This window comes from Kogia breviceps, chromosome 14 (genome assembly GCF_026419965.1).
Source record: "Kogia breviceps isolate mKogBre1 chromosome 14, mKogBre1 haplotype 1, whole genome shotgun sequence".
In the NCBI taxonomy this organism is placed as follows: domain Eukaryota; kingdom Metazoa; phylum Chordata; class Mammalia; order Artiodactyla; family Physeteridae; genus Kogia; species Kogia breviceps.
The window spans coordinates 58,358,358-58,378,577 of NC_081323.1; the positions used below are offsets into that span (position 1 = coordinate 58,358,358).

General features: G+C 44.3%; 1 protein-coding gene across 32 annotated transcripts in view; it reads left to right on the forward strand.

Moving 5' to 3' along the window:
* The window catches only part of RBFOX1 (RNA binding fox-1 homolog 1), a 2,224,270-nt gene that overhangs the window by 1,264,051 nt on the left and 939,999 nt on the right, over window positions 1-20,220 (forward strand). For all 32 annotated transcript variants that reach the window (XM_067013731.1, XM_067013735.1, XM_067013738.1 and 29 more), the window contains one exon: window positions 11,100-11,147. In XM_067013731.1, coding sequence (XP_066869832.1) covers window positions 11,100-11,147 — 48 coding nt within the window. The remainder of the gene's footprint in view (window positions 1-11,099; window positions 11,148-20,220) is intronic.

Consider the following 20,220-nt stretch of genomic DNA (forward strand, 5'->3'; position numbering starts at 1 on the left):
AGGTTGCCTATCTCCACTTCATTTAGCTGTTTTTCTGGGATTTTGTCTTGTTCCTTCATCTGGTACATAGCCCTCTTGCCTTTTCATCCTGTCTATCTTTGTGTGAATGTGGTTTTTGTTCCACAGGCTGCAGGATTGTAGTTCTTCTTGCTTCTCCTGTCTGCCCTCTGGTGGATGAGGCTATCTAGGAGGCTTGTGTAAGTTTCCTGATGGGAGGGACTGGTGGTGGGTAGAGCTGACTGTTGCTGTGGTGGGCAGAGCTCAGTAAAAGTTTAATCTGCTTGACTGTTGATGGGTGGGGCTGGGTTCCCTCCCTGTTGGTTGTTTGGCCTGAGGCAACCCAGCACTGGAACCTACCTGGGCTCTTTGGTGGGGCCAATGACAAACTCTGGGAGGGCTCACACCAAGGAGTACTTCCCAGAACTTCTGCTGCCAGTGTCTTTGTCCCCATGGTGAACCACAGCCACTCCCGCCTCTGCAGGAGACCCTCCAACACCAGCAGGTTATGTCTTGTTCAGTCTCCCCTGGGGTCACTGCTCTTTCCCCTGGGTCCCGATGCACACACTACTTTGTGTGTGCCCTCCAAGAGTGGAGTCTCTTGTTTCCCCCAGTCCTGTCAAAGTCCTGCAGTCAATTCCCACTAGGCTTCAAAGTCTGATTCTCTAGGAATTCCTCCTCCTGTTGCCGGACCTCCAGGTTGAGAAGCCTGACGTGGGGCTCAGAACCTTCACTCCAGTGGGTGTACTTCTGTGGTATAAGTGTTCTCCAGTCTGTGAGTCTCCCACCCAGCACTTATGGGATTTGATTTTACTTTGATTGCACCCCTCCTACTGTCTCATTGTGGCTTCTCCTTTGTCTTTGGATGTGGGGTATCTCTTTTGGTGAGTTCAGTGTCTTCCTGTCGATGATTGCCCAGCAGCTAGTTGTGATTCTGGTGTTCTAGCAAGAGGGAGTGAGAGCACGTCCTCCTACTCCGCCATCTTGGTTCCTCTCGATACTGTTTTTAAGCATTCTTGTTGAGAGTTTGCAGCTGACAGCTCCTCCAGAAGTATTATTCTTAAAAGCTGCACTGAAATTATTCACCTCATGTAAAAACAAGTGAGATTTCCATCTAATATGGGTAATTACTTTTACAGTTAATTAAAAGCGCTCTCATTAAACTCCAGCTGTGATGCCAATGCATAGCTCTTATTTGCAAACAGACCCTTAGTTTGAGCTCACCTCTGTGACATATTGCTCCTACCTGAGAGGGGGCTGCCTTCCTCAGTATCAAATTTAATTGTGCTGAGCCAGCAGCCCTGGCTGCTGCCAGCTTGCTCGCATCCCCTGATAAACCAAGCTGCAAAGAACGTAACGTGAAGAGAACAAAATAATTCATGGGGCTGAGGGTGTAATTCTCAAAAGAAAGAAGTAAAAAATTCTAAGATGAATGCCCTGCTATCTTCATTTGCATAAAAGCTGGGTTGGAAATTAGTTTTGTGGTCTTTCCTGCTACTCTCCACCCCCCAAGGAAAATAACCCCCCTCCCCCTTAAAATTCCTCCAAACATTTATAAACTTACCACCATTGCTTTCTGACCTAGCCAACTAGACTACTCTCTTGGTTGAAGGGATTTATGTTGAGATTTTAGTTAGTTTACATACATTTTTTGCCATTTGTATCATTTCAGGAGAAATAGCTCTTAAATTCTCAGCCTTCCTTACGTTTAGTTTAGATTGAAACCTTAGTGTTTTCAGAATATGCTGTACCTGGAAACAGGGAACTCCGTCCTACTGAACCTTAGACACATACTAATAATAATAAAATGCCTCCTCAAATGATCACATTCCTGGTAAGTAATTAAGGCTTATTAATTAAAACATACAGTCATTTGAGACAAATTTTGAGGGAGCAGAAAGATTGTGATATTTCAACTTTACAGACCCTGGATGTTCTAAGATATTGCTTCGCGCTTTTGATATTTTTCATAGTCATTTGCTGCCATCTGCTGGCCATGTATGGTATTGCAGGGGCTGAGCAAATTTGTGAATGAAGACGTTATCCAGTGGGTGAAATATGTCAGTGCAGACCTTGTATACTATTCTTCATGTATCAGGTGACCTTATTTGAATATTAGTCCTTGGAGTTGAGTGGACACAGACTGAAGAATTCAGCTGAAACGCACACATGATGTCACATTTGCACTAACTCTGGTTGCAAGACTACACAGTTACTGAACTTTTTAAAAAGTTGGGCAGAATCATTACCCTTAAATAAAGCAATTAAATTTAGAATATTGATTTAAATACTCAGATCCCAGGACAATATAGGGTATTGGGGAAAGCCTAAAATACATAACACGTAGACCAGATGGATTTCAATCCCTCTTATAGCATTAACTATCAAAGCCAATTCCCGACTCTCTCTCTTAGATACTGTTTGTTTTTTTTTTCATCTGCAAAATGGAAGCATTGGGCCTGTGGTCCTTATGGCTTGTAGTTATTTTTAGAGTCTGAGTCTTTGTGAAGGTCAAAAAAATTAAAGACTCAGGATGCAATAAATCACAGATAATGTTCTAAATTCTAGAATCTAAACTCATGTTGGTTGGCTTCTTTTAAATTAGAAGTAATTGTAATGCTCAGAACAATAAGAAATATAAGTGTCCAAACTATCAGAAAAATTGCTATTGAAAAGGAAACCAGAGATCCCTTTAAAAAACCACAAATAGGGCTTCCCTGGTGGCGCAGTGGTTGAGAATCCGCCTGCCGATGCAGGGGACACAGGTTCGTGCCCCGGTCCGGGAAGATCCCACATGCCACAGAGTGGCTGGGCCCGTGAGCCATGGTCGCTGAGCCTGTGCGTCCGGAGCCTGCGCTCCGCAATGGGAGAGGCCACAACAGTGAGAGGCCCGTGTACCACAAAACAAACAAACAAACAAAAAATCCACAAATAGAACTACCATACAACCCAGCAATCCCACTACTTGGCATATACCCTGAGAAAACCATAATTCAAAAAGAGTCATGTACCACAATGTTCATTGCAGCTCTGTTTACAATAGCCAGGACATTGAAGCAACCTAAGTGTCCATGGATAGATGAATGGATAAAGAAGATGTGGCACATATATACAATGGAATATTACTCAGCCATAAAAAGAAACGAAATTGAGTTATTTGTAGTGAGGTGGATGGACCTGGAGTCTGTCATACAGAGTGAAGTAAGTCAGAAAGAGAAAAACAAATACCGTATGCTAACACATATATATGGAATCTTAAAAAAAAAAAAGAAAGGTCATGAAGAACCTAGGGGTAGGATGGGAATAAAGATGCAGACCTACTAAAGAATGGACTTGAGGAGACGGGGAGGGGTAAGGGTAAGCTGGGACAAAGTGAGAGAGTGGCATAGACATATAAACTACCAAATGTAAAACCGATAGCTAGTGGGAAGCAGCCGCATAGCACAGGGAGATCAGCTCTGTGCTTTGTGACCACCTAGAGGGGTGGGATAGGGAGGGTGGGAGGGAGGGAGTTGTAAGAGGGAAGAGATATGGGGATATATGTATATGTATAGCTGATTCACTTTGGTATAACGCAGAAACTACCACACACACGCAAAATAATAAAATTTTAAAAATAATAAAAAGTTAAAAAGTGAAGTATTAAAAAAAAGAGAGGAAGGTAGAGGGGAAATTATTCTTCTTCCCTCCCCCACCCCACATAACATTGATTAAGAAATTAAAATGCGCTTTTGAGTTCTTTTTTGGAGTGTGATGACGAAATGTACTGTTTCTTAATGTTATAAACTGTCTCGCCAGAGTGTTTGTTTCCGGTTTGAAAAGGAAGCTCAAAACACTTGGATTTCTTCCCTCAGTAAGAGTAGTTGATCATAAGCCCTACTTGGACTTGTTAGGTGAAACTTTGGCTGCGTTTCCCCCAGCTCCCAAGAGATGACTTAAGCTGCAGGTATTCCCCTTGAAACACTCTGGGACTTGGTGAGTATCTGAGTCCAAGAGAACAATGGAGTGTCACAAATATATTAGCCTTACTTAACTCTTACATCAAACATCAGGACCCTGATCTTTTCTTTCCTTTGCCCTTCCAGGATTGGTAACTAAAATCATTAACTTTAGAACAGTTCCCGGGACTGTCCTCTGAAAACACAAGGGACCAAGGGCGTAACAGCGGGCTGTTGTCAGCAGGGCCGTGCTCCCTCAGAAGGCTCTAGGGGAGGATCCCTCCTACGTCTTCCGGCTTCTGGGGGCTCCGGGCTTGTGGCTGCGTCACTCCTGTCTCTGCCTCTGTCTTTACATGGGCTTCTCGTCTCTCTTGTCTTTTTTCTTTTAAGATTTTTTTGATGTGGACCATTTTTTTTGTCTTTATTGAATTTGTTATAATATTGCTTCTGTTTTATATTTTGGTCTTTTGGCTGCGAGGCATGTGGGATCCTAGCTCCCTGACCGGGGTTCAAACCGGTACCCCCTGCATTGGAAGGCAAAGTCTCAACCACTGGACCGCCAGCGTAGTCCCATCTCTGTCTCTTAAGAGGGCACTTGTCGTTGGATTTAGGACCCATACAGATAATCCAGGACAATCTCATCTCAAGATCGTTAATTACCTCCTCAAAGATGCTATTTCCAAATAAGGTCCCATTCACAGGTTCCAGTGGTTAGGAGATGGGCATATCTTTGGGGGGAAACTATTCAACCCGTTATAGGCTCTTAGCTTCTAAATCTTCGGAGGCCTCCAGAATCTCATTGGTGGACGTTTCTCTCCACCTGTTCATGGGGACCTTTACCTTCTGGGCTCTTCAGAGCTGTGAATGATACAGATCCACGATCTAGGATGATGGTGCCCCCTCATTGAGGGCAGAAATAACCCTGACCTATAAAAATCATCAGAAAGAACTGATACACAAAGCGCAGAAGATAAGAGATGTCTCTTGGGAGATGAGACAGCTTCTGAAAAGAACAGACACGCACGTGCTTTGATGTCTAAAAGCCAGAGAGAGATGTCAGAAGCCTTGGGAGAGAAAACTTTAAAAATAGAACTGTTTTTAAAGTTCTCAGCACTCCACTCAGAACTGGGTCTCCCAGAGACTTTGGGGGGTTGCCATCAACGATAGCTAACATTTCTCGATGGCTTGGCATAAGCTGAGACCCTTGTCGATATGCCTCACAACAAACGAGGCAGCTGTTATTATTATTACCTCTATTTTACAGATGGAAAAGCTGAGGCACCGCTGGTAGAGCCCAGTGATATGGACCCAAGCAGCATGACTCCATAGCGTGTGCGGGTTTCCATGTACTTTGGCAGTTAATCCCTGTTCAGGGTTTTCCAGCTACAGAAAGGAGCATGGCTGACTCCGCTAAGGAAATCGACTGCTTGGTGATGAGTCCAGGACTCCAAATTCATACTTAACACTTAAGTAGTTGAGCTGTTCTCCAAGTGAAGTCATCAAGCGAAGTACTTACTCGCCTCCTCTGGTTTGGAAAAGGTCAGGTCGGAGCCCAGCTGCAGACACCCGCTTTCCGTGGAGTGATCCGAACAATAATTTGTTCCTGCCAAAGTGACATTTTTCCAATTTGAGTCCAACATTGTTCAGAAGCAAGTGCATGTCACCTGAGGTCCCTTCTGAGTCATTCTGCAGCAGATGACAAACCAACAGTATCACCTAAAGAAAAAATCCAGTGTGGGTTTAGGAAATTAATCCTGACAAGAATAAATTGAATAATCTTTGGGAAGTGGCAAGAGATTGGATCCTGCCAGATGGGTTTTTCCTGCCCCTTGCGTGGGTCCTCGGTGGCAGATTAAAAAACAAAAACCCGCCTTGGGTTTATTGATTCATTCGTTAGTTGATTAACACCTACCATTTCTGCGTGGGTAAGTCAAAATCGGATCTGGACTTATCCTTGCAAAGTCAACATATTTTCACTCAAGGAAAGAAGGAAAATGCATGCTTCCCCTGGTCGGAATGGCATCAAACAGACAGGGAACTGCTTTTTCTTACCTTGTTTCTAGACGGCATCTCCTAGCTTTAAAACAATCCACACTTTCATCACTCCCATACCAAATTAATCTCTACTTTCTCTTCATGTTCTTTAGAGGACAAATTCAAAGAGTTCTGAGTAAGTGGTAGGGACACTTCGCTGTTTCTATGTGCAAAGGTCAATCAGAGATCGCAGCCATTAATTAGGAGTTTGAGTGAGAAAATCATGACCCCGAGTCCTATGACTGTGCCTTGCAGTCACCCAGGAGCTGGTCTTAATCTTCTGGGGCTGCCATAGCAGAATACTGCAGACTGGGGCTTAAACAACTGACATTTATGTTCTCCCAGTTCTGGAGGCTGGAAATCTAAGATCAGGGTGGTAGCACGGTCGGGTTCTGGTGAGCACTGTCTTCCTAACAGACAGCACCGTCTCTCTGTGTCCACATGTGGCCTTTGCTTGGTGCATGGGTGTAGAGAGATCAGACAAACTCTCTGGTGTCCCTTCTTATAAGGGTACTAATCCTATCAGATCAGGGTCCCCTCCTTATGACCTCATTTAACCTTAATTACATTTTTAGAGGCCCATCTCCAAATATAGCCACCTTGGGTTTAAGAGCTTCATCCTATGCGTTTGGGGGACATGAACATTCTATCCGTAACACTTATTAAAATGTGGGTTCTGATTCAGGATCTCTGGGGTAGGGCCTGAGAATCTGCATTTAACAAGCTCCTGAGTGATACCCTGGTTGCTGGTGGGGGAGACCCCTCTTTGAAGGGCCATTGTCTCATATTTCCTCAATGTTACGGATGAGGGAACCGAGGCTTTGAAAGGTGAAGTCACTTGCCTAAGGCTCTCCAGCTATTGGATGGGAGAACCGCACTTTCCGGGAGGGAGTCTGATGCCAGGACTGAACTCTCCCCGCCCTAGAGATTCAGATTCACTAGGTCTGGGATGGGGCCCAAGAATACACAGGTGATGCTGCTGCTGCTGGTGTGGGGACCACACTTGGAGAATCACAGCTGTACTTCTTTTCTAGGTATTCTTGCGTTAGATGATTCTCCATTTCCACAGCAAGGAAAAGGCTGAGACATGTGGCCTGCACTATCCAGACTGACCAACCCTCTTGACTTAAATAAAATAAAATCACCTGAAAAGGATAGAAAGTGCCTGGTGTCAGGTGTCCCTTCCAGGTATAGATTTAACCTCTGTGTGACCCACAGTGAGTTATCAGCTCACACCTGTCAGAATGGCCATCATCAAAAAATCTACCAATAACAAATGTCGGCGAGGATGTGGAGAAGAAGGAACCCTCTACACTGTTGGTGGGAATGTAAGTTGGTGCAGCCACTATGGCGAACAGCATGGAGGGTCCTCAAAAAACTGAAAATAGAGCTATCATATGATCTAGTAATTCCACTCCTGGGTATATACCCAGAAAAAAACAGAAACACTAATTCAAAAGATATATGCACCCCAATGTTCATAGCAGCACTATTTATAATAGCCAAGACATGGGAGCAACCTAAGTGTCCATCAGCAGATGAATGGATAAAGAAGATGTGGTACATGTATACAACGGAATATTACTCAGCCATAAAAAAGAATGAGATAATGCCATTTGCAACAACATGGATGGACCTACAGAAAATCATGCTTAGTGAAATAAATCAGACAGAGAAAGACAAATACTGTATCATATCATGCATATGTGGAATCTAAAAAATAATACAAATGAATGTACATGCAAAACAAACAGACTCACAGATATAGAAGACAAACCAATGATAACTGAAGGGGAGAGGGAAGGTGGAGGGACAAATTAGGGATATGAGATTAAGAGATACAAACTACTATGTATAAAATACATAGGCAAAAAGGATGTATTGTACAGCCCAGGGAATTATAGCCATTTTCTTGTAATAACTTTTAATGGAGTATAAGCTGTAAAAAATCCTGAATCACTATGCTGTACACCTGAAACTGATATAATATTGTAAATCAATTACACTTAAAAAAAGAAAAAACACTAGATAATCCTAACCTTGTTTGGTTTGGAGTAATTTAGGGACAGGTGTGATAAATGCCCCACAGAGTTCCTGGCACCAAACAGACATGCAGTCACTGCTCACAGGTTCAATCTCACTTTGCTGGTAGCAAAACAGTCTGTTACATAGAAAACAAAAACTTCGTCTTATGACATTGTCTTGTTTTGTTCCACTCTTGATTCACGTGGACCTAGAATTTGCTGTACTTGATAATCACCGTGGGGATGGCCTTGCACTTATATCCACACTGTCCTCATGATGCATCAGCAGAGTAAACCCAACCCAATGGTGAGAGAATAAACATTTCTATAGACTTAACTTACGCAAAATGGAGCCACTATTGTTTGCAGACCCCTATACCATCCTGCCACACCCATAATCTCCCCCTCCTTTGCTAGCATCCTCAGGCTAGACACCTTGGAATGGTCCTTGACCCCAATCTTTCCTTCACGTCCAACATCCAGTCTTTCAGAACATCTGTTGCGCTGTCCACAATCTGACCATGTCTCACCATCTCCCCTGCCAGCCACCGTCATCTTTGACCTGAGCTCCTGCAGGAGACCCCAGACTGGTCTCCCCACTTGCACTTTTGGCCCTCAACTGTCTATTCTGTTAAAAACAGAAGTCAGCTAATACCTGTTCTCTCTTCGCAACTCCCAAGTGAAAACAACAAAGTGTGGGCGAGGATGGGGAGAAAACTGGATCCCTTGTGCATTGCCTGTGGGAGTGTAAAATGGTGCAGCCACTGTGGAAACCAGTATGGCGGTTCCTGAAAGACTTAAGCCTAGAATACCATATGATTCAGCAATTCAGCTTCTGGGCATATATACAAAAGAATTGAAAACAGGGACTTGAACAGGTATGTGCCCACCCATGTTCATAGCAGCACTATTCACAATAGCCAAAATGTGGAAACAACCAAACGACTACCCACAGATGAGTGGATGGACAAAATGTGGTCTCTCCATACAGTGAAAAAAAAAAAAAAAAAAAAAATATATATATATATATATATACATATATATATATATTTTTTTTTTGCGTTACGCGGGCCTCTCACTGTTGCGGCTTCTCCCGTTGCGGAGCACAGACTCCGGATGCGCAGGCTCAGCGGCCATGGCTCACGGGCCCAGCCGCTCCGCAGCATGTGGGATCTTCCCGGACCGGGGCACGAACCCGTGTCCTCTGCATCGGCAGGTGGACTCTCAACCACTGCGCCACCAGGGAAGCCCCATACAGTGAAATATTATCCAGCCTCAGAAAGGAAAGAAGTCCTGACACATGCTACTACATGGATGAACCTTGGGTAGAGACATTATGCTAAATGAAATAAAACACAAAAGAGTGAATACTATATGGTTCCTCTTATATCACTATTAAAGACTGAATTGTGCCTCACCCCCAAATTCATATGTTGAAGCCCTACCCTCCAATGTGACTGCATTTGGATATAGGACCTTTAAAGAGGTAATTAAGGTTAGATAAGGTCGTAAGGGTGAGGCCCTAATCCAATAGGACTGGTGCCATTATAAGAAGAGAGCTCTCCTTGCACACACAGAGCACAGTGAGAAGATGGCCATCTACAAACCTGTGAGAGAGATCTCACCAGAAACCAACCCTGAGAGCACCTTGATTTTGGACTTCCCAGAATTGTGGGAAAATAAATTTCCATTGTTTAAACTACCCTGTCCGTGATACCTTGTTATGATAGCCCTGGTAGACTGATGTAATGAGGTACTGAGAACCGTCAGATTCATAGAGACAGAAAGTAGAAAGGTGGTTACCAGGAGCCAGGGGCTGGGGGAATGGGAGTTATTGTCTAACGGTTATGGAGTTTCTGTTTAGGAAGATGGAAAAGTTCTTGAGATGGATGTTGGTGGGAATTGCACAACAGTGTGAATGTACTTGATGCCTCTGAACTGTACACTTTGAAATGGTTAGAATACTAAATGTTATGTTATGTGTATTTTTGCACAATAAGAACAAAAGTGACTCTGAGTGGTTCCTCAGTGCTCTCAGAATGAAAACTAATGTCCTCCTTTGATCTCACTTCCCACTGTTTCTCTCCCTCTAGCCACAGAGGCCTCCTTCCTCTAGTCTGACCATGTCTGACACAGCTCCCCTCAGGGCCTTTGCACTGAAAGGCTCTTTCACCAGATGGCTTCACCGCTCATCCCCTAACTGCCTTCAAGCCTTTACTCAGTTGCCACTTCTCTTTAAATTTAAAATCTTACTTCTCTACCCTCAGCATTTCCCTTCTCCTTCCCTTCTCCTGCTTTACTTTTCTTCGTGGTAAGCTTCCTCTTCTAAAACACCAACCACTTATTGATGTTTCTTTTCTACTGTTTGCCTTTTCTAGGGGAATGTAAGCATCACCAGGGCAGGACCTTCCTGTGTTTTGTATGTTGGGTCTTCCATGCCTAGAGCAAGACTTGGCAAGCAATAGGTGCTGAATGCCTATCTTTTGAATGAGTAAATAAATATCACAGTTGCTTGTGTGTGTATCTGCCATGTTGTCTAACTGGGGAGTTTCTTGAGGGTTGAAACCATCTTTTTTTTTTTTTTTTTTTAACAAGAAAAAACTGAATAAAAAGTAGGTACGTGATAAATATGGATGAATGGATGGATAGATGGACGGATGGATGGATGGATGGATGGAGGGAAGGATAAAAAATAGACAGTGATGGCTTTGAGTTGAAGGGAGATAGATTTGACTATCCCAGATCTGGAATGGGAGAGAGAAATTAAGTCCAGTTAACGGCAGCCTCTGCTGATGTGAGCAAAGGTGTCTGGGGGCATATTATTTTATGAGCCATCAGCTTCTCTTTGTGTGGCCTCTGATCCACAGCTTTTGCCTTCACCCCACATCTGCATGTAATAAAACTTAGTTATGACATCCATATGTCTCTAACGCAAACACTAGGGCATATACTTCTAAAAAGCGCTATAAAGAGCAATGGCTCGAGAAGCAGCCCTTAAGAGCGTGAGCTCTTTATTATTTTAAAGGGCATTTCAACGACACCACTGAACATTCTCTGGCCATAAGTCTGACTCCTGTCCTTTCTCTTTCTTTTCTCCTCCTCTCAGGATATCAAAGTAGACTGCAATACCTGTGTGGAAATAGAGGACAGAAAGGTAAGTCAATATTTTTCATCTTTTTGGTTTCAAGCAAAACGAGAACTCTGTGATTTAAACCTAGCTGTTTAAGGCATGCCTTACTGGACGATGGCTTGCAAAGGTGATTCATGTGCTGGTATCACTTAAAGACAATCGTATTTTTAAATGTCTGTTTTTTTAATCTTCGCAATCTGTGTTCGACCTGATAACTTCAATGAAGATGGCATAATGTAATTGTGTTAAAAAATTAGTGTTGATTTTTGTCTTAGTCATTTGCTTCTTTTCAGGAAAATAGCTCGTTTATCCTTAACTCATTTCACATTTTAGTTGAATATTTTGGATGATTATTATATATAATATGCCACATACTGCATAGAATTATAGAACATTGCATATATTACAGAATACATACTCTTGGGCTTTTTAGGATGTATCCTGAAATATATTTCTGATCTATACACTTTGGCTTGATAAAGAGCCTGTCCTGATTTCCATCATGACACAGTCACATGAGCAGTGACTTTCTATGATATAAATTTGTTCACATGATGTTTTGCCAGGTGGGGGGGGCAGGAAAGGGAGGTCCTTTCCTGCATATTTTAAAGTTCTCCCCCATTTATCTTCTTTTTACACTTGGTGTGGACCCTCTCAGGAAATGCAACTGCTAGACAATTGTTCTTCACTTTAATATTTTCATTCTCCCTTTATTGACCAGAGTTCACAGAAGTTTCCGTGGTAGCGCGCATCCGAGCAGATCAAATTTTACCTTTAAAGCCTTGGATTAAAAAAAGGTCAAATAACTGAATTGAGGGTACATATCTCCTGGCTACTTTTGACACCGTTCCACAATTCTGAAAGATGTTCCTCTGTGCAACTGTACCTTTATTGTCGAAGGCAGTTATTATTTCAAGCAGAGGTTTTTCAGCCTTGATTTTGTGATAGCTTGGTCATCCGATGATTAATAAGGTGGTGAGGACTTCTCAAAACAAAACTTGCTTCTAAATAGAAGACAGTTGCCACACATTATTTTAAGGAACCTTAATCTCCTCACTTTGAAGGGAATAGTGATACAGTGGCTTAAATTCTAACTGCATGATCTTAACTTAGTTCCAGTTGTGTGTCTAGTTTGCAGAAGAGGTGTTTCAATTCATATTTATATTCACTGCATGTCGATGTGCTGATATCCCCACACACCTGCATTTTGTGAGTTGGAGTAATGGAATTTAGGCTGAAGAGGTGTCTCCAGTCCTTTTTAATCTCTTCCCAGTGACTTTGCTCACCACGTCCCAGCGAAAGCATGTTCCCTGCCCTGCTTCCAAAGTTCAGGATGTCTTCACTTCCCTTGGATGTTAATGGAATTCGCAAGCACGTTTCTGTCTAGTTTTTTGGTTTGTTTGTTTTGTTTTACTTTCTTTGCCAGTAGTGTTTGAAAGATACCAGGAGGACTGTTAGAGCAACATCAGTTCTGTCACCAACAAATAAGTGAACAACCAGGATAACCTCTGGGCAATGCCAGCCAGCCCCACAGCCCCATTCCATGATACTATCCCAACTGCCTTTGGTTCATGTATCATGACTATAATAACCCACCCCCAAGACTATGGATGCTGTCTGGTGATGACTCGTGGGAAGAAATCATAGGTGATCATTCTGTACATAACTTCAGCTGTTCTCAAAAAAGACTAGCACAGAGACTCATACACACACATAAGCATTTCTGTGCTTTGTCACAGACTGTTGGGTTGAGTCAGACACTTCAGATGAAGCCTCATATCTGGAGGGCTGTCCTGTTGTTCTCCAGCCTTGACCACACATGACTGCTTGTTACCAAAAGAGGGGCCCGGCTGCTTGCCATTCTAAAGCCAATAAAGAGGAAAGGTTGGTGGAAAGGAAAGTTTGCTTTGTTTCGGAGGCTGGCAACCAGAGTGGGGGTGGACTCAGGTCAAAAGGCCAGTTCTGCCACCACCACCCCCCCGCCCCTCGCCGACAATCAGTGGGCAAGAGCTTTTCAAGGCGAGCTTCTGGGGTGCACAGGCGGAGGGAGGGGCTACAGGCAGAAAGAGCACAGTCAGCTCTGACGGTCATCTTGAAATTGGTCCTGCGGTGGTCTGATCAGCGTCATCTGGATTGTGCTAAGTACAGTTAGTCTTCAGTTCCAGAGTCAGTTTGTTTCCATTTCTTTGAGGCCAGTTCTCGGAATTGTGGCAGCTTATGTCATGGCTGCAGCCTGGTCATCATGTAGTTAACCTCTGCACCTGGTAGGGTTCTGGTATCTATAAGACAGCTCACAGGATACGGCTCAGAGTATTATCTACGGCCCTTGAGGAGGAACTAAAGGTCCTTGACTTTGCGTAATGACTAAACTACTATGATTTGGTCTTGTTTGACTGTTTTCCTTTGCTTCTGCGTTTTCTCACTTCTCTGATGGAACTTATTCTTTGACTAAAGTTGCTCTATAGCCAAAAGGCAGCTGGAGGACGTGGGGTGGGGGAAGGATCATAGGGCCCTGCTCTGTTTCACTAACCCTTTCACTGTCTTTGACTGGGGTTGACTCCTCACAACACACACCACCGCAATGCCTACTTCCATGTTTGCTGTCTTACACTCTAACGGTTTTTATTCCCTCTGTTCAAGAGAAGGACTTTGCTTCCTCTGAGTTCTGTTCTGATGTATTTTTTTAATTTTATTTTTGTGATTCTCACATCGGGGCTCTCCCTTCTCTGGATCTCCTAATGTGGTGGGAGGTGGGGTGAGGTGTTGGAGATGGCTGTGAATATCGGGGTCCTGTCTCTGGGGAAGTCAGGATGCAACCTGATCATCCCGGAGGGCCAGTGTCCTCCACCCTCAGCAGAGGAGTGCCAGTATCACCCCTCCAGACAGTGACATGGCATGAGGTCAGGTAGGCAGACAGCCGGAGTGATCTGCATCCAGGGTCTGGGATGCAGTTCCGGTACTTCTGTCACCCTGACGTACAATTATGAAATTGCATCATCGAAGTGATGACACTCGCTCCTGCGTGTATGTGTGTGTGTCCCTCTCCATTCATTCCGAATGCTTCTGGCAAAATCAGTAATTTGATAAAGTGGAATTGAAGTGACAGGAAATGACAGAGGTGCCAAAATAATAAGTCAGCCTGCCTCTGAAGAGGCAGCCCCTTGGCCCGTGTGGATTTTTACAAAATGCTGAGGGCTCTGAAGGAGAACCAGAAGTGTTTTCCTTTAAAGCGCAATTTCCTTTAGTTAAGAAAGCTTAACGTGATACCTATTAGACTAGATGGCTTCCCAGGAGTTACTTTCTTTTTCCTTTTCTCCTTTTTCTTTCACCTCCCTTCCTCCTTGGCTACCTCTCTTCCCTATTATTCTGTATATAGGGATATATTTGTGTGCTTACATCCGTACCTTTTTCTGAAATATTTTGGAGTATCTTCTCGATAGAAGAATTTTAGAAAACACAAGATCTCAAGTTCTCTATAGGGTCTAATAGGGTCCCTCGCCGCCAGACCCGTCCAATTTCAAGCCTCATCCCATTCTCTCCCACTCGGTAGGGCCATTTACCTTGAGATGAGTCATTTTCCCATTGAATCCTAGGCCAGATATAATGATGGAAGATAAACGGTGAATTTCAAGCGATGGAGAGAGCCCTCATCTTAATGAAGAGCCATAAAATCACTCTTCCTGGTCTGTGCACCGTCTGTACTCCATCTGAGACTGTTGACAGAAGGAGAGAATCTTTTTTTTTTTTGCTCTCCATTTCTCTGTTTTTCTCTATCTTAGACGCCTCTTTTCCATCGGCAGACGGTAAGCTCATTGTCTTTGGGGGAACGTTGCCTGGTTGTTCATAGAGGGATTCATGGCGTGTACCAGAGTATGGCTTCATTTTACACTTCTCTTTCGCTTCCAAGCCCAGCAATGAGCAGCGCCCCTGTGACTGGACCTGCACTTGGATGGCTTCCTGCCTGTTTCCTAAAATCACCCAGAGGATGTCACAGGGAGATCTGAAAGGCCAGTAGCGTTTTTCCCCCTTAAGTGGGAAGCAGAGCTCAGGTGGTTTCCTCCCACAGGCCAAGGCCATGGAGCTAATGCAGATTTAGCAAAGGTGATGTGAGGTAACCCGTCCCTTGGGGCAGCGGCGCGGCCCTGAAAAACCTCCTGCATGTGACATTTATATGACCTGTGTTGCTGGTGGAAAACAGAGGCGTTTAAGTTCATCTTTATTTGTGGTGTAAAATCCATTTGAATTTCGACACTATTATGAAGGCCGCGATTCAGGTGATGAGAACAGAGGCTGATGGATCAGTCAGGGGGAGAATCTGTCAGAGGAAATGAGAGCCCATTTGTCAAAGGCTATAAACGCAGACAGGGCTTCCTCTCCTCACTTACCGCCTGGCGTGGTGCGGTGAAACAGTTTCCCATCCTCTATAAAATTGCATGGAAGGCGTTTGAGCGGTTTTCAAAGTTAAGGAGCCTTTCAGATTGGGTCTGAGTGAAGCTGTGCTCATGATTGGTGATGCTATGGTGCCGTGGTGAACACTAGGAGTTCGGAACTTTTCCTGTTGCAATCCTTACTCTGGACCAGGCATTCTTAAGTACCTCTGGGTACTTACAGCAGCTAATGTGCGAGGCATCATCGTTATCCCCGTTACACAGGTGAAAAAACGGAAGCTCAGAGATGTTAAGTGATTTGCCTAATATCACTCAAGGTGCATCACAGGCTAGGGTTTAAACTCAGAGATTCTTATTTTGGAAGCTGTGTTCTTAGCCCTGATGCTCTATTGCCTTACACGCACATGCACACACACAAAGAAAATCAAATGTGTAGAATATGAGAATCGCCCTTTCCAACTGATGAATTTGTACCTGGACTGGTAGCTTCACCCATTGCCAAGTAAATAGTCTAGTTTTGAGTCTGCGGCATCCTTTCAGCCCCCATGTTTTAGCTCTAGCTGGCTCACAGTGGAGATTTATCAGAGCCTTGTCAAGCCTGACCTTCCGGAGAGCCACTGGCACCTGGCAGCGGGGCTGCCAGGACTTTTTCTGGTCTTGAGGACAAGCGACGGTGGCACCAGGATGCAGTTCTGGCTTCACTTTTCAACAGACCCAGTTCAGTTCCTAGCTTTTGCATTTCTAGCAGCTTCTATGTGTGGATTAGAAATTACGTGCTCAAAACACAGGAGTTTACAGAGTGCAATTGTTAAAACCATAGGCTCTGGAGCCGGGAAGTCCTGGGCTTTAATCTGAGTTCTCGCACGTAGCAGCTCTGTGACCTTGAGAGCCTTTCTTACCTCAAGTCCGTGTCTATTTGCCCATCTGTAAATTGGACATAATAAAATCCACTTGAAATGTTGATTTGAGTAATTGACAAGATAATACTACAAAGCAGTGTATATAGTGCCTGGCCCAAAACAAGAACTCAATCAACTGCAGCTATGCCTGTGCAGAATGCACAGGCATTCCATGTCATTTATAACCAAATTCCTTTAAAAAAAAATGAGTCCCCCAGAAAGTGTTATGGGGGCTCAGAGAAATGGGCAACCAATGGGACCTAGTAGGCTTTGAGAATATTTTACAGAAGAAGAGATGCTTGGCCTACATCAGGAAATAACAAAGTCACCTAGCTGCCGGGTCCAGGCAGGACTCATAAATTAGTGAAGGGAGACAGAGGATGATTGCAGGGTAATATGAAATGTCGCGGCAGCCTTGAACTCCAGAGCAATGGCCCCACATGCAGGGGCTTCTGTACAGCGCCTGTTGCCACGTGGAGTGTAGGGTCAGTGCTGCCATTTTCTAAGCCAATCTGGAAATCTGGATTTAATATAAAACTACTTATTTTTAAAACACTGTGCAAACCAAGTAAAACAAGTATGCAGAAAAGAGTCAAGAGACTTGCAGGCTTGACATTTACAAGCCAAGTCTCAGTGGATCAGGAAGAGGTCTTGTGTGCGTAATCCCAGGGGCGGTGTCTGTTGGAGGCTGTCTTGGCAGAGGGAACAGCATAGGCGAAGACACAGAGGTGGGAAAGAACGTGGCATGTTTAGGAGAGATCAAGGTCCAGCGTGCGTGGCCAAGGGGGGACTGGTGCACTGAAGATTATGGAGGGTGTTGTTTGCCACACTGATGGACGGGTTTTGTATCAGTCTCCCTCCAAGTGGAAGAGAGAGTAAGGGAGGGCGGGTCCTTGCTGGATGAGGCCAGAAGGATATGGAACCAAGGAGGCATTTGCAACTTTGGGTGACTAAGTCAGACACAGAGGGAGTCACTGAGGGAGGAGGGAGAGAATGGGGACAGGGAACAGAGATGGAGCCAGAGGCTGGCCCTGGTGGAGTGCAGGCATGCAGGGGAGATGAAGGCTTTGGTTAGAACAAGGTGATATCAGCCAGGACTCTGAAAAAGAGTGGGGCTGGGTGGCCAGCCAGGTGCCCTCCTTTTAAAGACGTTTGATGAAGGAGGGTCATGTTTCCTACGGTCCAGCATTGCCCAAGGATGAGGCTAAGATTTCAGATAATGGATGAGGTATCTGCAGATCAAATCACCTAGTGAAGAAGTGAAGGAGTTATTCTCTTGTCAATTATTTTTCAGACTTTGGGATTACATCAAGGAGACATAATTTGGTTGTTTTTTGTTTTGTTTCCTTTTGTTTTGTTTCTGTAACAAACCTAAAGGTCTGGCACATTTGCTCATCTACCTTTTTAACCAAAAGACCCAGGACCCTTGACAAACAATTCTAATATCTAGCTATAATTTAGTAACATTGTTTTACTTTTGAATGAGGGTTACATTCTTTATATGATAAAGGATATTGCTCTGCTCTTTCACATCAATAAACTATTTTCTTTTTAAAAATTCTACTCATGATTTTTTAAAGTAATCTTAAGTCTATTAAGGACAAAATAATTGAGTTAATTTAATGAAAATCAGATGGATGTAGAAAAAGTGTGCATACAGATTGCAAATAACTAGCGTTTAGGAAACACTGTTTTCTAATGGTGGGTTTGCAATCAGGGAAGGAGTTTGGGTTTGGCTTTGAGACGTTTCAAACTCTACTCGCCTGCAAGGGTTACCAGAAGGGGGCAAGGATGAAATTGGGGGTCCAGGCTGGAGTGCAGACAAGAGGGCACAGGAACGAGAGCCACACAGGAGGTGAAGAGGAAGGTCTGGGTTTGCTAGAGAGTGAATCAGCCCTACCCACGTGGTTTGGTGATTCTGACCACGGGTCATGGATAACTTCATCCAGGAATGTGTTGGAGACACTCAGCTTAAGTCTCTATGTTCAGCTGGCTGCCGTGAGGAGTAAGGGAGTTGATCAACATGGACAATAAGTTAATCTCCTGGATTTCAGAGGCTTAGACGCCAGTGAGGTTGAAAATAAGCACAAAGCAGTCACCAGGGTTGGTTTTCTATTAGCGCCGCTCTCTTGCTGTGGGGATGGGAGTGGATTAGTCCTCTGGGCTCTGACAGGCAGAACAAAGACAGGGGAGAAGGCACGCGCCTTATCCAGAGGGGCTCCCCAGAATAGGAAGCATTCATGGAAGAGTTTCTCATTAAAGGCCAAAATGAGATCCTCAAGGCAGACCGGGGCAAAGCCTGCTGCGGTGAGCACCATTTGGCGAGACTCACAGAATGCGTCTGGAGATTGGATTTCTTTTCTGCTCCAGATGTCCTTTTTGAAGGCTGCCTGTGTGTATGCATTACATGGGAAGATGCTCCAAGATTCTCCAAAGCTGTGGAAATGAAACTTAAAGCATCCCCGAAGAATGCTATTTGAGTTGCAGTTGAAGGAGGGACCAGGGATAGAGGCTCCTGGGTGGGGTACAGAGATGGAAGTTTGGAGGAAGAAGCATGGCAGGACTCGGGAACCGAATAGAGGTTTGTGGCTTGAGATGAGGCTAGAAAGCAGGCAAGGGCCAGGTCATCTGAAGCCTTATAAGCATGGGGAAAGTTTGTCCTTTATCCTAGAATGATATTATTTTATCTGGAATGGGATCTGATGATGTGAAATGATCAGATGCAGAGAGACAGTGCCATTATGTTATGGCGTCTACTTGCTCATAGCTTATGCTTGACCACTAAGACCTCCGGTGGGTCACCCTGGCCCCACTGTCTCTGACAGTGGAGTAGGGCAGAGCCTTCTAACACCAGCAAAGACTTGACCTGTGCTGCTTGGCTTCTCTCTTGTGCCACATTCTACATCTCATGTAAATTCCTCAAGACTGTGACTCCTCTGCAGATTATGAACTCTCATTCCTATAGGGTGAGGCTCTCATTCTACTTGAGTTCACAGCCACTCGCCAGCCTGTGGTTTGGCTGTGTTGGGTTCTCACTCTTGCTCCTGCCATCTCCAGCCAAAGAATGGTGCCATTTAGCACAGGCAGAGCCACTTATGTCTATGGACTTGACTCAGCTTCTGTGCTCAGCATGGATTTGTGGCCAAGATCTAGGTGAGACTTGGTGTGTCCACTACAAGTAGACCCTGCTTTATCCTTGCTGTCTGCTGGGAAACAGAAGGGAGAGCTACGTGTGCAGCCCACCAACATCAGTTTTACTTAAACTTGGGGACTAGCCAAGAGTAGGGATGATATATCCCAGTGTCTGGAATTGTGTGTTCAGAACCTCAGAGAGAAGGGGATGGAAGTCAACTCTGGAAAAGAACCTCCCCCCCAAAAATGGCAGAGTTAGGTGGCTGCCAAGAAATCCTCCAGAGCCTGAAAGCTGACTCCAGTATTTATTTGGGGAGGACTTTCAGACCGTCCCTTAGAGCCCTAAATCTGAGGGAAGAGGAGTTTCATGTCGACCAACGCAGCCTCCATCCTCAGTTACCCCAGTTAAGCTGACTGGTAAAAACGAGGAGATACACCTAACATGAATGTCGTTTGTGCACAAAATATGTATTTTAAGTTTCAAGAAATAAAATTCCAAACAGATGTTTTTCACTAAAAATTTCTGCTTAGTTAAGACATTTAAAATGAGATCAGCCAAAGCACAAATCCAAATATTTGGGATTCAGGCAAAGCTACACTGAGAGGCAAAACCGAAACCTGAACTGTGTTCACCTGAAAGAAGTGATGTTTTAAAAACTCTCTCTGCCGTCCAGAGAA